The sequence below is a fragment of the Mchenga conophoros genome, linkage group LG14 (assembly GCF_057382185.1).
Source record: "Mchenga conophoros isolate Kocher_MC1m ecotype Shallow Benthic linkage group LG14, M_conophoros_male_GT1.1, whole genome shotgun sequence".
Classification (NCBI taxonomy): domain Eukaryota; kingdom Metazoa; phylum Chordata; class Actinopteri; order Cichliformes; family Cichlidae; genus Mchenga; species Mchenga conophoros.
The window spans coordinates 8,815,729-8,834,853 of NC_140539.1; the positions used below are offsets into that span (position 1 = coordinate 8,815,729).

The 19,125-nt window shown below is 41.4% G+C and overlaps 1 protein-coding gene across 1 annotated transcript in view; it reads right to left on the reverse strand.

Moving 5' to 3' along the window:
* The window catches only part of LOC146559205 (calsyntenin-2-like), a 331,275-nt gene that overhangs the window by 140,574 nt on the left and 171,576 nt on the right, over positions 1 to 19,125 (reverse strand). Inside the window, exon 3 of the mRNA XM_085245053.1 lies at positions 15,754 to 15,949. Coding sequence (XP_085101179.1) covers positions 15,754 to 15,949 — 196 coding nt within the window. The remainder of the gene's footprint in view (positions 1 to 15,753; positions 15,950 to 19,125) is intronic.

Genomic DNA, 19,125 nt, shown 5'->3' on the forward strand with positions numbered 1-19,125 from the left:
GAATGGCTTCAGAACAGCAAAGCCCAAGTAATACTTTGCTTTAAGCCACAAAGGGGTGGAGATGTGGCTTATGGGACTCGAGCTGGGTATGTAATGACGGTGAAATTATCCTATTCAAAGAAGCAGTAGATATTTCTCCAACGGTGGTTGGTTGAAGACAGAGACTGGACAACAAAGACAAAGCCAGCGGGGAGGGAGAGCGCAGGCAGAGCACAGGCAGAATTGATTTTTATACTGCCTTATCGCACCCTGTCACAAGTCCACAAACACAGGCTATGATTTGTTTTTGAGCTTCTATTCACATGCTTGAATTATTTAACAGAACACAGAAAGGCCTAAACAACTCATGAAGAAAAGCTATTAAAAAAGACGTGGCAAAAGGGCAGAGACAGTAACTACTGTTAAGTACATTTACTTAAGCAAGTTCGCTGAAGTACAAACTAATTTTGAGAATTTCTTTTTTTAAACTTTTAGTTTCTGCTCCAATCGTGTTTTGAGTAACTGGTGTCAATATGCATCTATTTACACTGTATTGTCTTCACTCACACATCCAAATGATTGAATTTAGAAGCTCCAATCAAAGGTTTATAAAATCAAGTATCTTTCCATGCTTCTACAAACATTTGTGAAAGAATGGAATTTAAAGAATGCCAAGAGGTCAACAACTTTCTGCAAAGTCAGGCGCAACAAGCCTACATGTCGCCTGCAGATTAGCTCAAGAACACTGTGTAGAGAGCTTCATGGAATGAGCTTCTATTGCCAAGCCTTACATCACCAAGCACAATGCAAAGCGTTGGATTGACAGACATTTATGGGCACTTTTTTGTTTAATTCTTCATGAGATGTTTCAGTGGTCTCCTGGGAAACATAGCGTCCTGTCATTAATTTAAAATGTGATTTTGTCATGTGTCACTCACCTAAACAATGTTGCAGACCAAGCGGGATTAGCCCAGTGTTAATAGTGATGCTAACAGCAGTAGAAAAAGCACTGACAGATGATGGTGGCACCAGAATGTGCCGTAAATCCCTCTGCCAGCCTTGTTTTGTCATATTAATGACACTTGCTCATAAACACCCCCTCCCCTCACTGTGCCACTCTCCCCAGTGGTGAAAGAGGAAACATATGCTCTACTCCTTTGGGGTTTGTACAGAAAGACTCATCTGTGTGTGTATGTGTGTGTGTACATATGTGTGTGTGATTATGAATTCGTTCACACAAATGCATGATATATAACTAACTGCTATAACTGCAAAAATGTCTGGGTGCCTGTGTATCTCTGCTGATGCTTCACATCTGTCTCAAACAGACGCCTGGCTCTCTGGGGCAAGTCTTACTTGTGTGTGTCTCTATGCACGCGTGCGTGTATGTGTGTGTGTTGTCATAGTGCTGGAAGATTGCCAAGCTAAGCCCAAGGCTGCTATCCCTCCCTGTGACAGGCTCCAACTCACAAGGAGGGGTCCACAATGAGTCAGAGTGACACAGAAAGACAGTGGGGGGTTAAATGCCCCTATGGGTGAATGATCACACCACCTTTAAACAAAGAGGATTAAAAAAGTTGCACCATGGGGGATAGTTAGTTGAAAAGAAAAGTCACAGGTTAAACAAACTATATAATCCCACTGAGTGGGGAAACTACATTTGAGTTCCTCTTGTCACTGAGCATTTATAAGTGACAAGAGGAACTCAGAGGAACTCATTTATACACAGTGCCTGATCACACTGTTTGTAAAACATTTACACTGCTAGATGTGGCCGGCTATACAAGGACACACACACAGTAACAACTGTACTTGTAAATCCTATTACTCTAAAATGCATTTTGACATCCTTCAGTTTCCCTTAATGCTGACAAAGCACTAGTGCAATAATTTCACTTTCCCAGTTTGTCATTCCAACAGGTCATCTGACTGTTTAGATAACAAGTACAACAGAACAGAAAAGCACATGGAATCGCAACAGATGACCATCCCCCCCTGAGCCTGGTTCTGCTGGTGGTTTCTTCCTGTTAAAAGGGAGTTTTACCTTCCCACTATCGCCAAGTGCTTGACTGTTTGGGGTTTGTATTATTGTAGGGTCTTTACCTTACAATATAAAGGCTTTGAAGTGACTGTTGCTGTGATTTAGTACAATGTAGATAAAAATGAACTTAACCTAATGACGTTTTTGCAATTGGGAAAAAGTAAACAGTCTGGTTAACACATCTGACATGCATGTGAAAGGTCACTGGGTTGAGAATGGTAGGACACACAAAGAGAGCCTTAAAGGGGCAAAAGTTAGTGAACTTGTGCTGCTTCCAACACCAGACAAATGGGATGCTTGCATCAGGCATAAAAACTGTGCTAAATCAAATTAAGATCGACCTGCTTTTGCCACCCCTTAGTTAATAAGGGAGATCCCAGAAGTATATACAATGATTAGCGTACTGTATATTTCATTGAAGTTGTGAATATGCCTTGAAGCCACTTTTAACTGCAATAGGTAGCTATCAGAGTTTTTTTCCAGTATCATGTCAACTAAATAACAGTCTCTTCCTAAACCTAACCAAGTATATTTTTGGTGCCTAAATAGGTTATGTAGTTTTGGTTTTATCTAAACTTAACAAGTGGATAAGAAATGGAAAAACATCTAAGCACTAAGTACTGCATGAAAATGATCTCATGTCTGAGAAGCTTGGGCCTTAATCTCCATCAGCAAACAAAGATTGTTAGTAGGTTTGTAGGTGACACCTTGCCTTCATAGGAAATATTCAAGGCTCTGGTTGCATAGGTAAGCCTCTTGTATATTTTCAGCCCAGTCACTGTTTCCACTGCTTGCCTGTTTTCATTGCAAAGTTGAAAGTAGTTTAACTCAGTATACACCTATTTTGCTGTGCTAGTGGGTATTTCCTTCTTCTTTATTATAAAAATAAATAAATAATCTCTTCGCTTCTTATTTTGCTGTGGTTGGTGGATCAAGGCTAAGGGTAAACATGTCTGGTATCTGACAGAATGGCAGTATTTGACATCTAGGGATGAGAACTTGTTGAAAGAAACCAATCTGTGCATAGACCTGTTGTCAAAGCCAACATTTTGTTGATGGCTCACAGCACCATGACCTCCCCACTCTGAAGTCTCTAAGATTCTACTTTACTTTCCTCCTTTGAGACATGTTCATAATGGATGTTATATATTTAACACTTGAACAGACTTATGATATTTTGGGGGTATTTTCTGAAAAGACTGAATCAACAAAGTTCATTCCATCTCTGATATTTGAGTTACTAGTTATGTTGTGAACATCTGCAAAAAATATCAGCTCACAGCAGCTGATCCCCTTTCTGCTCCTACAACTGGCTCTTTCATGTAGCTCATGCTACTTAAGCTGCTTTCACCTGCCCACAGCTGATTTGCACCTGCTAGCTGCTATGCAACCTACCCCCACCGCAGCTCCTCCTTTCGATCTGTATCTGACTTAAATATAACAGTCGTCTTTGATGCCTACGCCGTTCTGTGCTGGGGTCTTGGTGTTGTTCTCTCTGCCTCCAGCTCTCCATGTATGCACATACAAGGACAGAGAGGTGAGCACTCCCCACCTTATGCATTCCACGTACACGCATGGAAGGTAGGTAGGTCTCAGAACAAAGCCAAGCTGCCAAGTATAAATTACTGCACATGGAAATCTCAGTCTTTTTTTCAGTAATGGTGCTGACTGAAATAGTATTCCTGAATAGCAACATGACGGAGGGCATCAGTCTTCCTCTATGTTCCCTCAAAATTAATCAAAATACAATATTAGTATGCTCCTGTTGTTAACTTTCTTCATTCAAACAGCTACATCAAAAGTAGTAAATGACCAGAGAGTTTAAAGTGCTTCTAACAGCATCTAATCAGTCTTCTAGAACTGAACGCAGCATGCATAAAATACACAATTGTGTAACTTTGTTTTGCTTAATAACCCCAGTTGCCTGAATGCTGTCTCATTTACATAGAACACTGTATATCTAATAAAAGGAAGTAGTCGGTCTCTTTTCAATGATGTAAGTATCTCAGAAAATGAAAAGCATCCCAAGCAGTTGAGATGTATTTAAGTGCCAGGTGGGATTTCAACCCAGTTAAACCATACGCCGAAACAATCAGATACCAGCTGCATGTTAAAGGCAGGCGATGCATGTTAATGTCAGGTTAGCATTGTTCAAAGCTTATTACATATTCATCTGCGCTCATTATTTATAAACACTGGCACTCAAACAGACTGATAGTATTGAACGCTTCCAATACACACACAAGTCAACATCCAACACAAAGGGAAAGGACTCAATTAATCTTTGACAAGAATTAGTCGAGAGGCTGAATCGTCAGATTCCTCGTGCAAGACCGGAATGGGAATAAACAACCCCAACTATGCCAGTGGGATCAATGCACAACACAACACAGGATAGTAACTTCAGCACTATGCAAGGAAATCGCATTTCCATATCGACAAGAATCCTCCTCGGAAGCAGCCACAAGAGACTCCACGGAGGCCGGCGTAATCTCAATAGGAGGTGATTTCGCTGCAAGGTAATCCAGTTCCGTTTTCAGCTTCGTGAGCCAATCCTCCTGACTTCACATGTGATACTATTGATCCAACCTGTGACTGATGGCTATGATGGCTTAAAGAGACATCTATCTATCTATCTATCTATCTATCTATCTATCTATCTATCTATCTATCTATCTATCTATCTATCTATCTATCTATCTATCTATCTATCTATCTATCTATCTATCTATCTATCTATCACACATATTACAAAATAGCTTCATATAAAAAAAACATACAGGTAATATGCATTGTTTTTTTCCCAATGTATCCAGCAATGAGATTATGAACTTGTGCTATAATTAAACGTCATTTCTGTGCTCAAGAAGTATCTCAGGTTTGTTTTCCAAGTTACGTCTTCTAAAACTGGTAGTTTAATGAATCTCAGAGAACGTCTGTTTGCATTCTTTGTTTGTTGTGTTCCCAGCACTTCTCTCTGTTTCATCTTTATTATACCTGTTGATGTTTCTTCTTTTCTTGATAAAAGTTTATAGAATTTATATAACATTGTGGTTTTTTTTTTAGTAGTTTCCACTATAGCTGTTAATAATCTATTTAAAATAGAAGACTACATATTATGCACGTCTCTTCTTTCTCACTAATCTAAAGCCCATGAATTGAAAACAATGTTTTAAGCATTTGGTCCAAATCTGGGTCTCACAAAATCTCAAAGTAGTGCAAAAATATTACATTACAAATATTATATAATAACATATTTTAATAAAACTATATAATACATTAAAAAGTAAAATAGTTATGACTGAATGGCGGCACGGAGCACCGCCTTTGCCTCCGCGAACACATCGGACTACAAACACGCACATTACCAACTCCGGAAGACGATCAAAGCAGCCAAATGTGAGTACAGGGACAGGGTGGAGCAACAGTTTGACAACCCTCGGAGTATGTGGCAGGGACTAAACACGATCACAGACTTTAGAGGGAAAACCAGCACACCGCAGACCACGGCCTCTCTGTGTGAGGATCTAAACGTATTCTACGCTAGATTCGACGCAGCAAACACCATGAGACCGGACAGTGTGCGCACCGCGGATGACGTCAGTGCGCACACTGTGTCTGAGGAGGATGTGCGGAGGTGCTTCAGGAAGGTGAACGCACGCAAAGCTACTGGTCCAGACGGGATTCCCGGCCGCGTCCTCAAGTCATGCGCGGCTCAGCTGGCTGGAGTGTTCACGCACATCTTCAACCTTTCCCTCTCTCTGTCTGTAGTCCCAGCCTGCTTCAAAATGGCCACCGTCGCTGTACCCAAATCCTCCACCATCTCCTCATTGAACGACTGGCGACCTGTAGCCCTGACCCCCATCGTAAGCAAATGCTTCGAGAAGCTGGTCAGGGACTTCATCTGCTCTGCACTACCCGACTCACTGGACCCTCTATAGTTCGCATACCACCACAACAGGTCCATTGATGATGCCATAGCCCTGACACTACACACTGCCCTGTCACACCTGGAGAAGAGAGACACGTATGTGAGAATGCTGTTTGTAGATTACAGCTCAGCATTCAATACCATCGTTCCCTCGAAGCTGGACAGGAAACTGCAGGATCTAGGACTGAGCAGCTCCCTCTGCAGCTGGATCCTTAGCTTCCTGTCTGACAGACGCCAAGTGGTCAGACTGGGCAGCATCACCTCATCCCCCGTCACACTGAACACTGGTGCTCCACAGGGGTGTGTACTGAGCCCTCTCCTATACTCACTCTACACCTACGACTGCACGGCCACTAACAACTCCAACATCATTGTGAAGTTTGCGGACGACACTACAGTGGTGGGTCTTATCACCAACGGTGATGAGACGGCTTACAGGGAGGAGGTCAGCGCCCTGACCCACTGGTGTCAAGACAACCATCTCACCCTCAACGTCGCAAAGACAAAGGAGTTGATAGTGGACTTCCGGAGGTGCAGAGAAGTACACACCCCCATCACCATCAACGGCGCTGCTGTGGAGAGAGTGAGCAGCTTCCGGTTCCTTGGCGTACATCTGGCTGAGGATCTTACGTGGTCAGTACACACAAACAAAACAGTGAAGAAGGCGCAGCAGCGCCTCTTCTTTCTCAGGAGACTGAAAAGATTCGGCATGAGCCCCCGCATCCTCAGGACCTTCTATCACTGTGCCATTGAGAGCATCCTCACTGGATGCATCACCACCTGGTATGGCAACAGCACCGCCTACAACTGCAAAGCTCTCCAGCGAGTAGTGCGGTGCTCTGAACGGATAATTGGAGGTGAGCTTCCCTCCCTCCAAGACATCTACAGGAAGCGCTGCCTGAGGAAAGCAGGGAGGATCATCAAGGACTCCAGTCACCCCAGCCATAAACTGTTCAGACTACTTCCATCAGGAAGGAGGTTCTGCAGCATCCGGTCCCGTACCAGCAGACTGAGAGACAGCTTCTTCCATCAGGCCATCAGACTGCTGAACACGTCATAGACACCTCAGCTTCACTACTGGAACTTTAACATTATGCACTCCATACTGTACAGTAATGCCACTGTTTTGCACATGTCTCACTCTGTATATTTTATTTTATTTATTTTATATATTCTATTTATTGTTTACTCTATTTAATTTGTAAAATATGTGTACACACACACACACACACACACGTAGAAAAATATTTAGTATACACATCCAGAAATGCATTATTATATATTGTACATATATTTATTAGTTTCAGATGTAGCCATTCTTGTATTTTGCTTGTTTACATTATTGTATTTTGCACAACTCTGACGCTTGTGAAGCTCGCACACAAGAATTTCACTCACATGTGCTGTACCAATGTACCTGCACATGTGATGTGACAATAAAAGTGATTTGATTTGATTTGATTTGAATGTCCTGTTGCTTAACTCTGCTGACGAGCACCTCAGTGTCAGTGGATGTGTATTAACACCTGACTGTGGCTTGCATCGTGGATAGGAACGGGTTTCACTTTCTTTTGTCTGGTAAGCGATGCAGGCAAACACAGATGGCGCACTTCCTGCCGGTGCAAATTCATAATTGAAACGTGTAGCATATATTCCCCCATTACAATCTGTGAGCTGAGGATAAACAACATATTTCTACACGAGATGTGTATTCTCTTTCTTTCTTTTTTTTTTCTTGGCTTGTTGGGAATAATAGTCACGTCAACTAACAGGTTTTGACAGAATGAGGTTTCACTCATATTAGCATCAAGTGTGACAAGTGAGAAGTTAAGATTCTTGGTAGAATAAAGAGCCGACGCACTGACAGGGCAGTATCTGCGAGGAGTCCCCTGGTTTTCTCACTGCAGAAATTTATCATGACAGCTTATGCTAACGAGGCACAGCGTTTGGCACACTTCTTCACACATGAGGAAGTGACTTTCTTCCCTTTTTTTCTTTTTTTTTTAATGTTGAAAGGTGCTTTTAGGAGAGTATCTGTGAGTCGGTTATGAGATGCAAAATCAGCCTATCTATCCCCAGTTACACTGTTTGCCTTATTTGTATGTAAATGTAGGTATATGAGTGTGAATTTGTCTCAGCATTTGGGGTTTGAGAGTGTGTCTGTGTGTGTGGGCGTGCGTGGCTGTCCTTCAGCTGGCTGTTCAGTTGGATAATTAGCTTTTCATAAACGCGGCGAGGTTAGAACATGCAGGCTTCTAATGATGACTTTAATAACTACCGTACTGCCGAGCACAGTGTGCGAATGTGTGGCTATTTAGGGACACGAAAAAACATATGTGTGTCTACATTGAGTCTAGAGTTTCTTTTGAACACATACACAAATGAACACACACGTCCAGGAACACCTAACCTTGTGAATGTATTACCCTTCTTGACAGCCTCCAGGCTCTTAACCCCTGGGCCAGTGTTAAATACACGTGTCATGGTTAGGTGTGAGTCCTGGGAGGAATTATGAATATGACTTGCTTTGTAAGGCAGTGAAACATCCCCTACGCCTAATTACTCTGTAGAAATGGCACAACTTTGTGTCAAGAGAGGGGAGCGGGAAAAGGCGAGCTATACTCCTTATAGACAAACTTCTAGTCTTCTGTTGCTTATTATTGCTATAACTTGGTTGGATTTCAAGTGTGCCCATCCCAAAGGCTCAGTGCTTACATCTGTAGCTACAACTGTGACTTCTGAGCTTTCTATTTAATGTTTCACAGGAGCACCGGCAAAAGAAAAAATCATATAATGAGTTACCCTTAACGATTATAGAAAAAAATGTATACGTTATGGCCCCTTGAGCAGGAATTGTCAGAGGTTTAACTGAAAAGTAGGTTCCCCACATAGGCTGCTTAATTTCAATCATTTTTAGAGGCACAAAAAAGCTATTCAATAACCAGAAAAGAAACGTAACATTGTTTTTCATACTGTGATTTTACGGGTAGATCTCAGATGTAACTTTTGATCCCTTCCTGATTAAAAAGTTGGAACGATCAGCCCTAAAACAATAAATCTGGGGGTTTAAATAAACGCTGACTTTACAGCTGTTTAGTTCTACTCGGCAGAGATCTAGAATAATAACCATATTTCTTTTGTCAGAACATAAAACCACACAAAACCTTCAATGATACAAGAAACATTGGGTATGGAGAGAAAGGAGAGAAAGAAAATTTGGGTCACAGTCAAGCTGCAACCTCAGATGTTGAAAATTGCATCTAACTCCTTCTTGCATTTGCTCTAATGGCCATGAGTCTGACAGCAAAAGGGAGTCTCCATGAACTCCTTTGTTAAAATGCCCGACTACGTTTATAAAGTTTACATACATGTTTTGGTTTCTGTGGATAGTTTCTGCTTTTTCAACTTTCACATTCTTTGAGGTCCTGGTGTTTTCAACAGCGTTGTCTAAAAAATATGGTTTGCTACGTGGAACACATCAGCCAACACATCACGTTGAGTGACGTTCTCATATTCTATCACTAGGCACCATTTAGCATATATGTGTGTCTGTGCATTGCACCTTTATAGTTTATGACTGTAGTTTCTTACCAAAATTGCTAGTTTGATCACTAAGCACTCTATCCTTGGAAACTTCTGTCTGAAAAAGCAAATTGCTAAAACTTGGTCTGCAAAATGTTGGTTCTGTAATACAGAATAAAGTTTGGAGATTTTTTCCTGCATGTTATGTCAGAGTTGAAAGCCTGCGGCCTCCAAAGCACCTACATTACATGCTGGTCAAGTAACCAGCTGCACTTTTAGTGTAGCAGTTCTACAAAGTGCTTTTTAATGTGTTTCTCATTCACACACACACACACACACACACACACACACACACACACACACACACACACACACACACACACACACACACACAACAAATGACAGCCAAACTGCCATGAAACAACTGGCATGTCATAGGAGGTGTAACTTGGGCGCCCGTGTTTCGCCCAAGGACACTTTTCCATGTGGACGTGCCGGAGATCAAACTGCAAACTCTGCAGTTACTTGACAACGTGCTCTACCACATGAGCCGCCCTACGGCTACGACGTGGCCTCAGCAGATGCATCATAATGATTTCTTTGTTAATGACATTTCTGTGTGGTTAAGTCATTCCTGCTTATGAGATGCATTTTTTTTCTCAAAAATCAGCACTGCTTGACTTTTTCATTAATGCCTGAGCTGAATCATTATTGTGTTAAATCAATTGACACAAAATGGACATTTATTACATTTATGGCTCCTTGCAACAAAGGCTGAGAACACTTCACAGCTCAGATTTGACAGAGGTCAGCCCTATAGTGTAATTTGTGTTTCATTTAAAGCTGACCTGAGCAGAAACTGCCTCAAGGAGTTTAAGGTGAATTCATTCAAGCTTTGCACTTTGCTGACAAGTGACTAATGCAGTAGCCAAGTAAAATATATCTGAGGGCAGTGGCAAGAAGAGTAATTCTGGGGAATCCTTTAAAATGGTGCTTTGACTTGAGTCATTAATGTCGTTGTTTATAAAAATGTCTGTTTCGGTGGTTTTTGACAAAGTCGTCAAATGCGTCGGAATGTAGCATTTTTATTGGCTCTGTAGGATACATGTATTCAAAGTTTGACATGGCATTTTGAAAAAGAAAGAAACATCTCATTTGTGTGCAAAAAACTCACACTGGGAGACAGATTTGTATAGCCAGAGCAGAGAGAGCATCCATTTGTGAATGCAGAGGCAGTGGAACAAAATATTCAAACACGGCAGCCTTTAACAAAGAGAGAAGGCCTGACGGAAAGAAGGACAGCGTCTGACAGCAAGCGCTGGCTGAGCTGTAGCCAGCCAGGGGAAAAAATACTACAGGGAGAAGTAGGGCCAGTGGTTAGCAGAGCAGGAATATATAAAGGGTAGAAAGATGAGTTTGAACTCATCCTGTGTCACTCCTGATCCCCTCCCCTGTCCTCTTTAGCGGCTAATTTTCTTGACTGCCTTCTCTCTGTGCTGTTGATGTGTCATGTGTAATTTAAGCACAGCCTTAGGCAGAGATTCGTCTTCTTCCCTGCTAGCTTCTTTGTAAATCGGAGCAAGCAAGTGAGCAGTGCAGTGAAAGGCCAGCCTCATCCTTTGAGAGTTGCCAGCAAAAGGACAGGCCATTTAAAGTGTTCCCAAATTCATTTCCCCTTCAGCATCAGCTTGTCTGTACCAACCAAACTGTTTCTACGTCACAGCAGGCAGTGAGTTATGTTGATAGAAAGTAATAGTGTGACATAACAGAATGCCTGGGAGCTTAGGAGGGATGTAAAACATTATCAACAGCGTGAAGGCAGAGACGGGAATGCAAAACAAGCACACAGAGATGAAAACAACCACACAGCTACACAGCCACCGCACAGGCATGCAAAGCAACCATTCAAAGATGCAAAACAACCACAAAGAGATACAAAACAACTACAGAGAGATGCAAAATAACCACACAAAGATGCAAAACAACCACACAAAGAAGCAAAACAACTGCAGAGATGCAAAACAACCACACAAAGATTCAATTCACTTCAATTTTATTTATATAGCGCCAAATCACAACAAAAGTCACCTCAAGGCGCTTCATAGATACAGAGAAAAACCCAACAATCATATGACCCACAATGAGCAAGCACTTTGGCGACAGTGGTGAGGAAAAACTCCCTTTTAACAGGAAGAAACCTCCGGCAGAACCAGGCTCAGGGAGGGGAGGAGCCATCTGCTGCGACCGGTTGGGGGTGAGACCGGTTGGCTGCGACTGGTTGGGGTGAGAGAGGATCCAAAACAATCACACAAAGATACAAAAAAACACAGAGAGATGTGAAACAACTGTGCAGAGATGCAAAATAACCACACAAAGATGCAAAATAACCACACCAAGACTCAAACCAACTGCAGACATACAAAACAATCACCCAGAAATGCAAAACTATCAGACAAAGATCCAAAACAAAGACAAAGAGATGTTTGAAAATCAGGCTGTGAATGCCTTTCTGGAGTGGGTGTACACTTTTAACATCCATTTTGGTTCTTCAGTACTTAGAATACTGTCTTATAGCCTGTGTTTTGCACCTCACCATCATCCATTTTTGTCTTTTTGTGCAATAAAATTACAGTAACGTTCATATTACATTGTGTTGTTTGTAGTTGTTTTTAGTGTAGAAGGGTAGATGTGCCTCATCCTCTCGTAATCTGTCCATGACTGTAGGCTACGGGAGTCACAAATATGAGGCATATACTGGTATTTTAAATTAAAACATTTAATTTTTTTATTCATTGTTCATTAATTTCATTGAATGAATGTTAGAGCTATTCATAACAATGATCAACAATAACAGTAAATGCACCGACACAATGATAGATTTCTGTGCTGGACTGCGTTGTTGGCCGAGGTGAGAGTGGGAGCTGAGTGGAGAGACTGTGAGGAGAGATGTGCATTATACAGTGGACAAAGGGAGGTGTCTGGACTGAGAGCAATTTCAGGCAGAAGCTGCTTTCAGGAAAGCCAACAAGTGTGACAAATTGTTTTTATCAGGTCAACTCTTTAAAGTATAGTCTACCAGTATTTGGAGAGATGAAGTGGGTGTTGCTTTCAAAGCATTCTGGAATCAAGCTGAGACCAAGTGAAGGCTGGAGGAGGAAGAGCTAAAGAAATATGTTGAGTGCCATTGGACTAATATGTAATTAAAGGGTGTAAAAAAATACCATGACATATTATTTTGTGCAAGAATTCTACCTTGAAACAATGTGAAAATGTGAAATGTGTTGTCGGTTGAAAATATGTCAGGTTTGCCTACATTGCAAACACAATAGCCAGACTTCTGCCAGTGCATGCAGTCTTCCCAGCTCAATCCCAGATACATTTAGTTGCAATGTATTTTTCTGCATATCTGTTCCTCTCTGGGTGTAGTTGCTGTTGTTTAAAGTAAAATTCAATTCCAACACGTGTTCTGGCAATTTACTTGCCACATACTGGCAAATAGACCAGAGCACGAGTATAAATGCTCACAAAGGTGTGAGACAGACTTAAAAAACAGATATCAAGCTTTTTTTTCCTTCAGCTTCACTTAATATTATGTTACAAATCTCTAGCAGAGCAGTCTAAAGCCAGAATTATAATCAATGAGTCCTACATAAAGGTTATTTATTTTCTGTAATGAATATAAACACCATGTCTAGGGAGTTAGTTTTAAGTGGACTAGATATCTACTTGTAAGTTTTTTACCTAATTTAATTTTTCTGAGTTCTTATTTTTGCCCCATTTTTCTTGACATTTCAAATGTCTCTGAACTCCATATATTTCCACACTTTGCTTTTTCCCTTGTCTGCTCTAATTTGGTTTACTTATCCCCTTTAATTTTGACTGTATTTTTTTTCTCTTATAACCTGCACTGTTGTGCTGGCAGGAAACGTCATTTTGTTCCAAGTAGAACGACACTTGAAAAGAAAATTTGATTTAAAAAGTTATATTTGATGCCTATTTTGTGCTCAGAAAAACAAATTTAATAAGCATGTTATTTGAGCACTTTTCCCCCTGTGCTTTGCCTCAGACTGCATACAGTCTTGCCCTGACTTCTAGCTGGAGGTTGTTGGCGCTGTAGGCAGTCTGAGAGGGAGACTGCAGGCGACGCCAACTTCTTTGCAGTTAATAGCCTCCTAAAAATTACGCAAGCACCGAGCATCAATCAGATGTGTAAAGAGGGATGCACTCAGTGGTGAAGATGCAAACAATCGTCTATCATGAGGAATCAGGTCACAGTCAAGAAAAACAAGCAGGTTCTTTTGTAGATTTGGTGCAGCTTTGTTTTTTTAAATATATATTTTCATAGTTTAAACAAGCTACACAAACACAACTCCACGCACTGTTTACCACACACACATAAACTGGTGTTAAAAAGGAACATACGGTGAGGATGATCAGGCTGAGTACATGATGAAGAAGCAGAGAGACAGAATCTAACATCAAATGTATTCCCTTAACACCAAGTCTATCAATCTCATTCATGAACTTGAGTTTTTGAGACATCTACATCACCCCTAAAAAAAATATGTAGCACAATACATTTTAAAATAATGAATCCCTTGACAGTATCATTTTATTTTCTCAAGGTACTTTTTCTTTAATTCTATAACTGATATACAACCCATGGACTTTTGATGATTAGCAATGACAGTGGCCTCATAAATATAACTACATAATGCTCTTGTAATGATAGCTGCATTGGCATCATTGAAGTATTTTGCTTACTTGACTCATTCTGTAAAAAAAATCATTTTCAGGTCTGAATCTGGTGCTGTAGTGTGGGTAAAACAAAACAAAACTTCACAGAACGAGGCTTTGGGGCTGTTCACTTCAATGATCACACAAGTTTGAGTCCCATATTTTAGATTTTATTTTTGTTCCAAAGAGCTTTTTAATTGGTCTTTTAGTGGCTGTTTACTTTCATGCACTAATTGGCTTTTTTTATGCAACAAAAATGGGCTATTTGATTAGGCTTAGGCGGTCACAGTTTGGGTCACAATCTAAAGTGCAATTTAAAAAGCGTATATCAGCTTTTACATTAGCACCTTTTCACTGAAAGACTCGATGTCTTCTACATAGTCTGTGATGCTCTCTTTTTTTTCATTACTAATTACAATGAATAATAACACCCCACTGAAGAAGGGGGGCAGGCTGCTTTACTGATGCATAAAAGACACAAGTCATAGAACATATTTACTAAGCTGATGCCCCTAAACCATCTGGTAAATTTACAAAATACACATTCAAATAAACTTAAACTGCAATAATTTTCTAGAATACTTGATTAAATAGAACCAAACATATGTAAATAACTGTCTTTCTGTGTATATGGGCCTCAAGACATGAAGGTACAGAGCTGTATCCATCTTGCTGAAGGGCAGAGCTGATACTGACATAAGCTGCAGAGGTGCTCCTTAGCATTTTGAGAATAAAGTAGGAACTTACTGCCGATAGTCTCATTTTTGGACCATCCAAAACATGTGGACGCACATTGTGGTTGTCACACACACACACAGACACACATACAAACACACACACACACACACACATATATATATATATATATATATATATATATATATATATATATATATATATATATATATACATACATACATACAGTGGCACCCCGACTTATGGAATTATTTCGTTCCAGAGGGTCTTTCGTAAGTCAAAATTTTCGTAAGTCGAAGCCCCTTTTTCCATTGCTTTTTGAGTGAGGCAATACTGGCTGAAGACTAAGTTCTTGGTGGAGGAGGAGGTGGCGGAGGTTGAAGAAAGCATACGTGTACATGTATATAACATTATGGAATTTAATTGAATTTTTTTTTCTATTTTATCTATTTTGTTTTGCGGGCATTTTGCCGTACCACGGGCAGAAATATTATGTGCCTTAATAACTTTTTCGTTAAATGGGGTCTTCGTAAGCCAGGGTTCCACTGTATATATATATTCACAGTTATATAAAGCCGACTAGTTGTCTTCGTTAGTCTTTCCAAAGCTCCACCGTCCTCTAGGATAGCTGATAATGTGAGTTTAGACATTGTCTTCATGAATAATTCATTCTTTTCTACTTTGTAGCCTTACACAATGTAGCCCAAGCACTTGACATGCATTATTAACTCGGGTTTTGTTTATTTAATTGTCTAGGCCTTGCAGTTGGTGGTATTTTCGTGTCAGTGCATTCTGTCCACCTTCGCAAAGCCTGCTTTATTCAAACCCCATTGTCTGTTTTACTCACTTGTGGGACTTCTTGCCCTCGATGCCCCCAGGGCCCGACCCGCAGTCATGAGCTTGAATGATGAAGGTGTATTCCTTCTGTAACTCGCAGTCCACCAGGCCCCGTGCCCTCAGCTGGCCCTCACCGGACGTACCGTTCAGCACCACTGCCTCGAACGGTGCGTCCAGCCCGTGTATGTTGAATGCACAGATCTCTCCTAGAGAGCAGGGTGGTAGAGAAGAGAGAAGGAAAAGGAAAGATGAGGTCAGATTTAATCAGTGTCTGTCACACAGAAACCAGCTAGACAGAATTCTGTGTGTAAATTAAGCAAACAAAAAGCTTTTTTGGGGAGAGGAAGTTCAAGAAAAAAGTTTGCCTTTACTAGATGCCTGAAATGTTCTTATCCATCATGCAAACCCACCAGAGAGCACCTGACTGGTCCCAGATTCAGTCTGCAGCGTGACATGACCCTAAACTTCAGAAGGAGCCCCGCTACAGATGGCCGACCTCCACAGAGCCTTGATATTGACATTATGAAGCCAGTGTGTGGCAGGTTCTCCAAGATGCTTGGAACAACCTACCTGCCAACTAACTCATTTTCACAATCAGATTACGCTAACATTGTAGGAAAGAAATGCTGACTTAATTTAACATTTATGGATGTTCCTGTGGGTCCAACTCTTAATTGTATTGCACAGAAGAAACACATGCTTTCTGGGAATATTGCTGAGCTATTTATTTCCACCAGCAGCCACTGTAAGAGATATTGTTGCGATATTCATATCTGCTCTGTGCTGCCCTATCTGCAGTGGAGGAGAAATAACAGTTGTAACTGTTTCACACATGCTCTCAGCATCATCCTTGAGAAAGATACCAGTGCAGAGAATACATACGTGGTGACATACTGGAAAGAATAATAAAAATGTAAAGCAAGTAGATTACTAAAACCTCATGATTTTTATTTGGGAATTATATAAAAAAAGGTCTAGCCCACTCCTGCCTGAGAAAGTTCATGAATAAAGTTAAAATGCTCTACACTAACAATCACAGGCTCATTTGTAAGACTCTACATTAGAACCTCACTGTCTTAATTTAGAAATTTAGCAAAGTTTAAAGCCGTTATGTTATTTTCAACTCTATATTTGGATTCTTGATCTCTAGAAGAGTTTATACAGATTTATAGTTAATAAAAATACAGATTTATTTTATATTGCTTGTTCCGCTCTCTATTCAGTCACAGTCTGAAACAAGCTTAGGCTTCTTTCTCTTTAAGCCAACTTACTTGTGATTGGCTGTCCCCCTTAAACAAAAAGAACCATACAACTGACACTGAACATACACTCCACAGAAAAAAGCTCCAGTCAGATAGCAGATTCAAACCTACTTGCTGTTTCACCTACTTGCTGTGAAACAACAAGAAGTTTGTGGTATCTAGATGACTTAGACCTCAGAGGGTTAAGTAACATACCTGTCCTTAAACAGAAGACAGAAAGTGCTTTACGACTGCGTTTTACAGGTTCCTTTGTGTTGTACAGCAATATTCCTGATGTAGCTTTGTTACGTTTTCTTAATATTGTAAGTGTTGCTCAAATGATGTGAGAACGTTATTTAAAGTGTAAGAAGTACAGTTAATTCCATGGTAAGGTTTAACACCTCGCTTAAAAGAAATTCTTTAATTTAAACTTTATTTGATCTAAAGTGTATTGTGGCTGAATAAAAGCTGGACAAAACAAACCCTAACGTTTACTTCTTGGTCACCTTGGGTTATTCCTATTGCTCCTTCACAGGTGCACAACAAAACATACAGGCAAAGCAAAAAGCATCAGAAAGTCACACTGGAGCATTTATAAATAGATCAAACTCGCAATCCCGCCAATGCCCCTTCGTACTTAGTGTCTAATTGCTCTTGTGAGAAACACCAAGGACATTCCCACCGTTTCTCCACCCAACATGGAGCCATTCTTAGTAGTGCACCCAAAAGCAACATTAAGCACAATTGAGTTACACAGAGGCTCAAGCAAAACTAAAACAGCTCAAAGTCACCCTTGTAGCGAGATATAGAGCAAGAAAATCCATTTAAATCCAGAGTGAGCAGCTGACATGAGCAAAACAAAAGAGGCGAGAGAAGGCTGACATTTATTAGCAGGAGCGTATAAAGAAGCGGTCCATTTGTGGGGTCGGAACGCTTTCTTTTTCTTCTTAACTTCGAGAACTGACATCCTCTTGTGCTTCCACTGGTGGGATTTCAGGAAATCACTTAACGTGCTGGTCTCACACTCTGACCTGTGACGGCTAATTGCGCTGATATCACTTAAACTAACAGCGAGGACTAAATTGGATTCCCAAGCAGCTTTGTGTGCACATTGCTCCTGGCAAATTCTGATAAGAGCAACTTTATTTTCTGCCCCCCTTCATCCTGCTTCTGTCATAATCCCCGCCACCTCACCCCGCCCACACCCAACTCTCCTGCCGCAGGGGCTCTGAGATGACAATTTGCCTGCAGACAAGCTATAGGCGAAGAAAGATGAAGAAAGAGCAGACGGAGGGGAAAAAAAAGGGCAGAAAGTAAGAGAATTGAAAGGGTTGGGAGGTGTCCACATTGTTTGGTTACTGTAAAGGACACCCCCCCCCCCCCCTTCCCTTTTCTGTATTGTCTGAACAATGACTTATCAGACTTAAATGGGCCCCCATGTCATGGAGAAGCACGGCTTGCCGGCAAGAGAAAAATCATAAAATGGCACCGAGCAAACGGTGTGAGACGGCGAGTGACAGAAGATGCAACAGTCTTGACGTGAGGCTTCTCTCGACAGTGCGCCACCACCACACAAAACAGGAAAATGGAAAATCCATCACTGCTGGAGCGAGAAATAAATCCAATACACAGGCAAGTGCAGAAGCTTCCCATCAGGGCGAATATGCTGAAGATATGCTGATGGTGCGCACGCCCACCGTCGAGGCTGGGTGGCCTGACGTGCTCCATCGTGATTTAATTGTAGCTGAAGGGGAGAGGCAGGGAGAAGGGTCAAGGTGACCGCAGGAGGTGTGTGTGTGTGGGGGCGGGTGGAGTGGGGTGGGGGGCTCCCTCTTAAGTCTCAAAAGAACACTGTGAGTGGTTCCAGCTGCCAACAGACCTGTCATTTTTTTGCCATTCTTTTCCTTTCTATCTATCACTTCACTCCAGACCTGATAAGTGTTTTGCCACCTACAGCGAGGCAAAGATGGGCGGTGGAGCGGGATGGGGGAGAGGGGACGAGGTGGAAGAGCACTGGCCCCCGGAGGCAGGTGAGGAACAGATGTTGGGCGGATGGAACTTGGCAGAGGCATAGTGCTCCCAAACGCTAATTACTGCGCTAAACTGTTAGCTAAATATGCATCTCGGTGTCACATTAGACT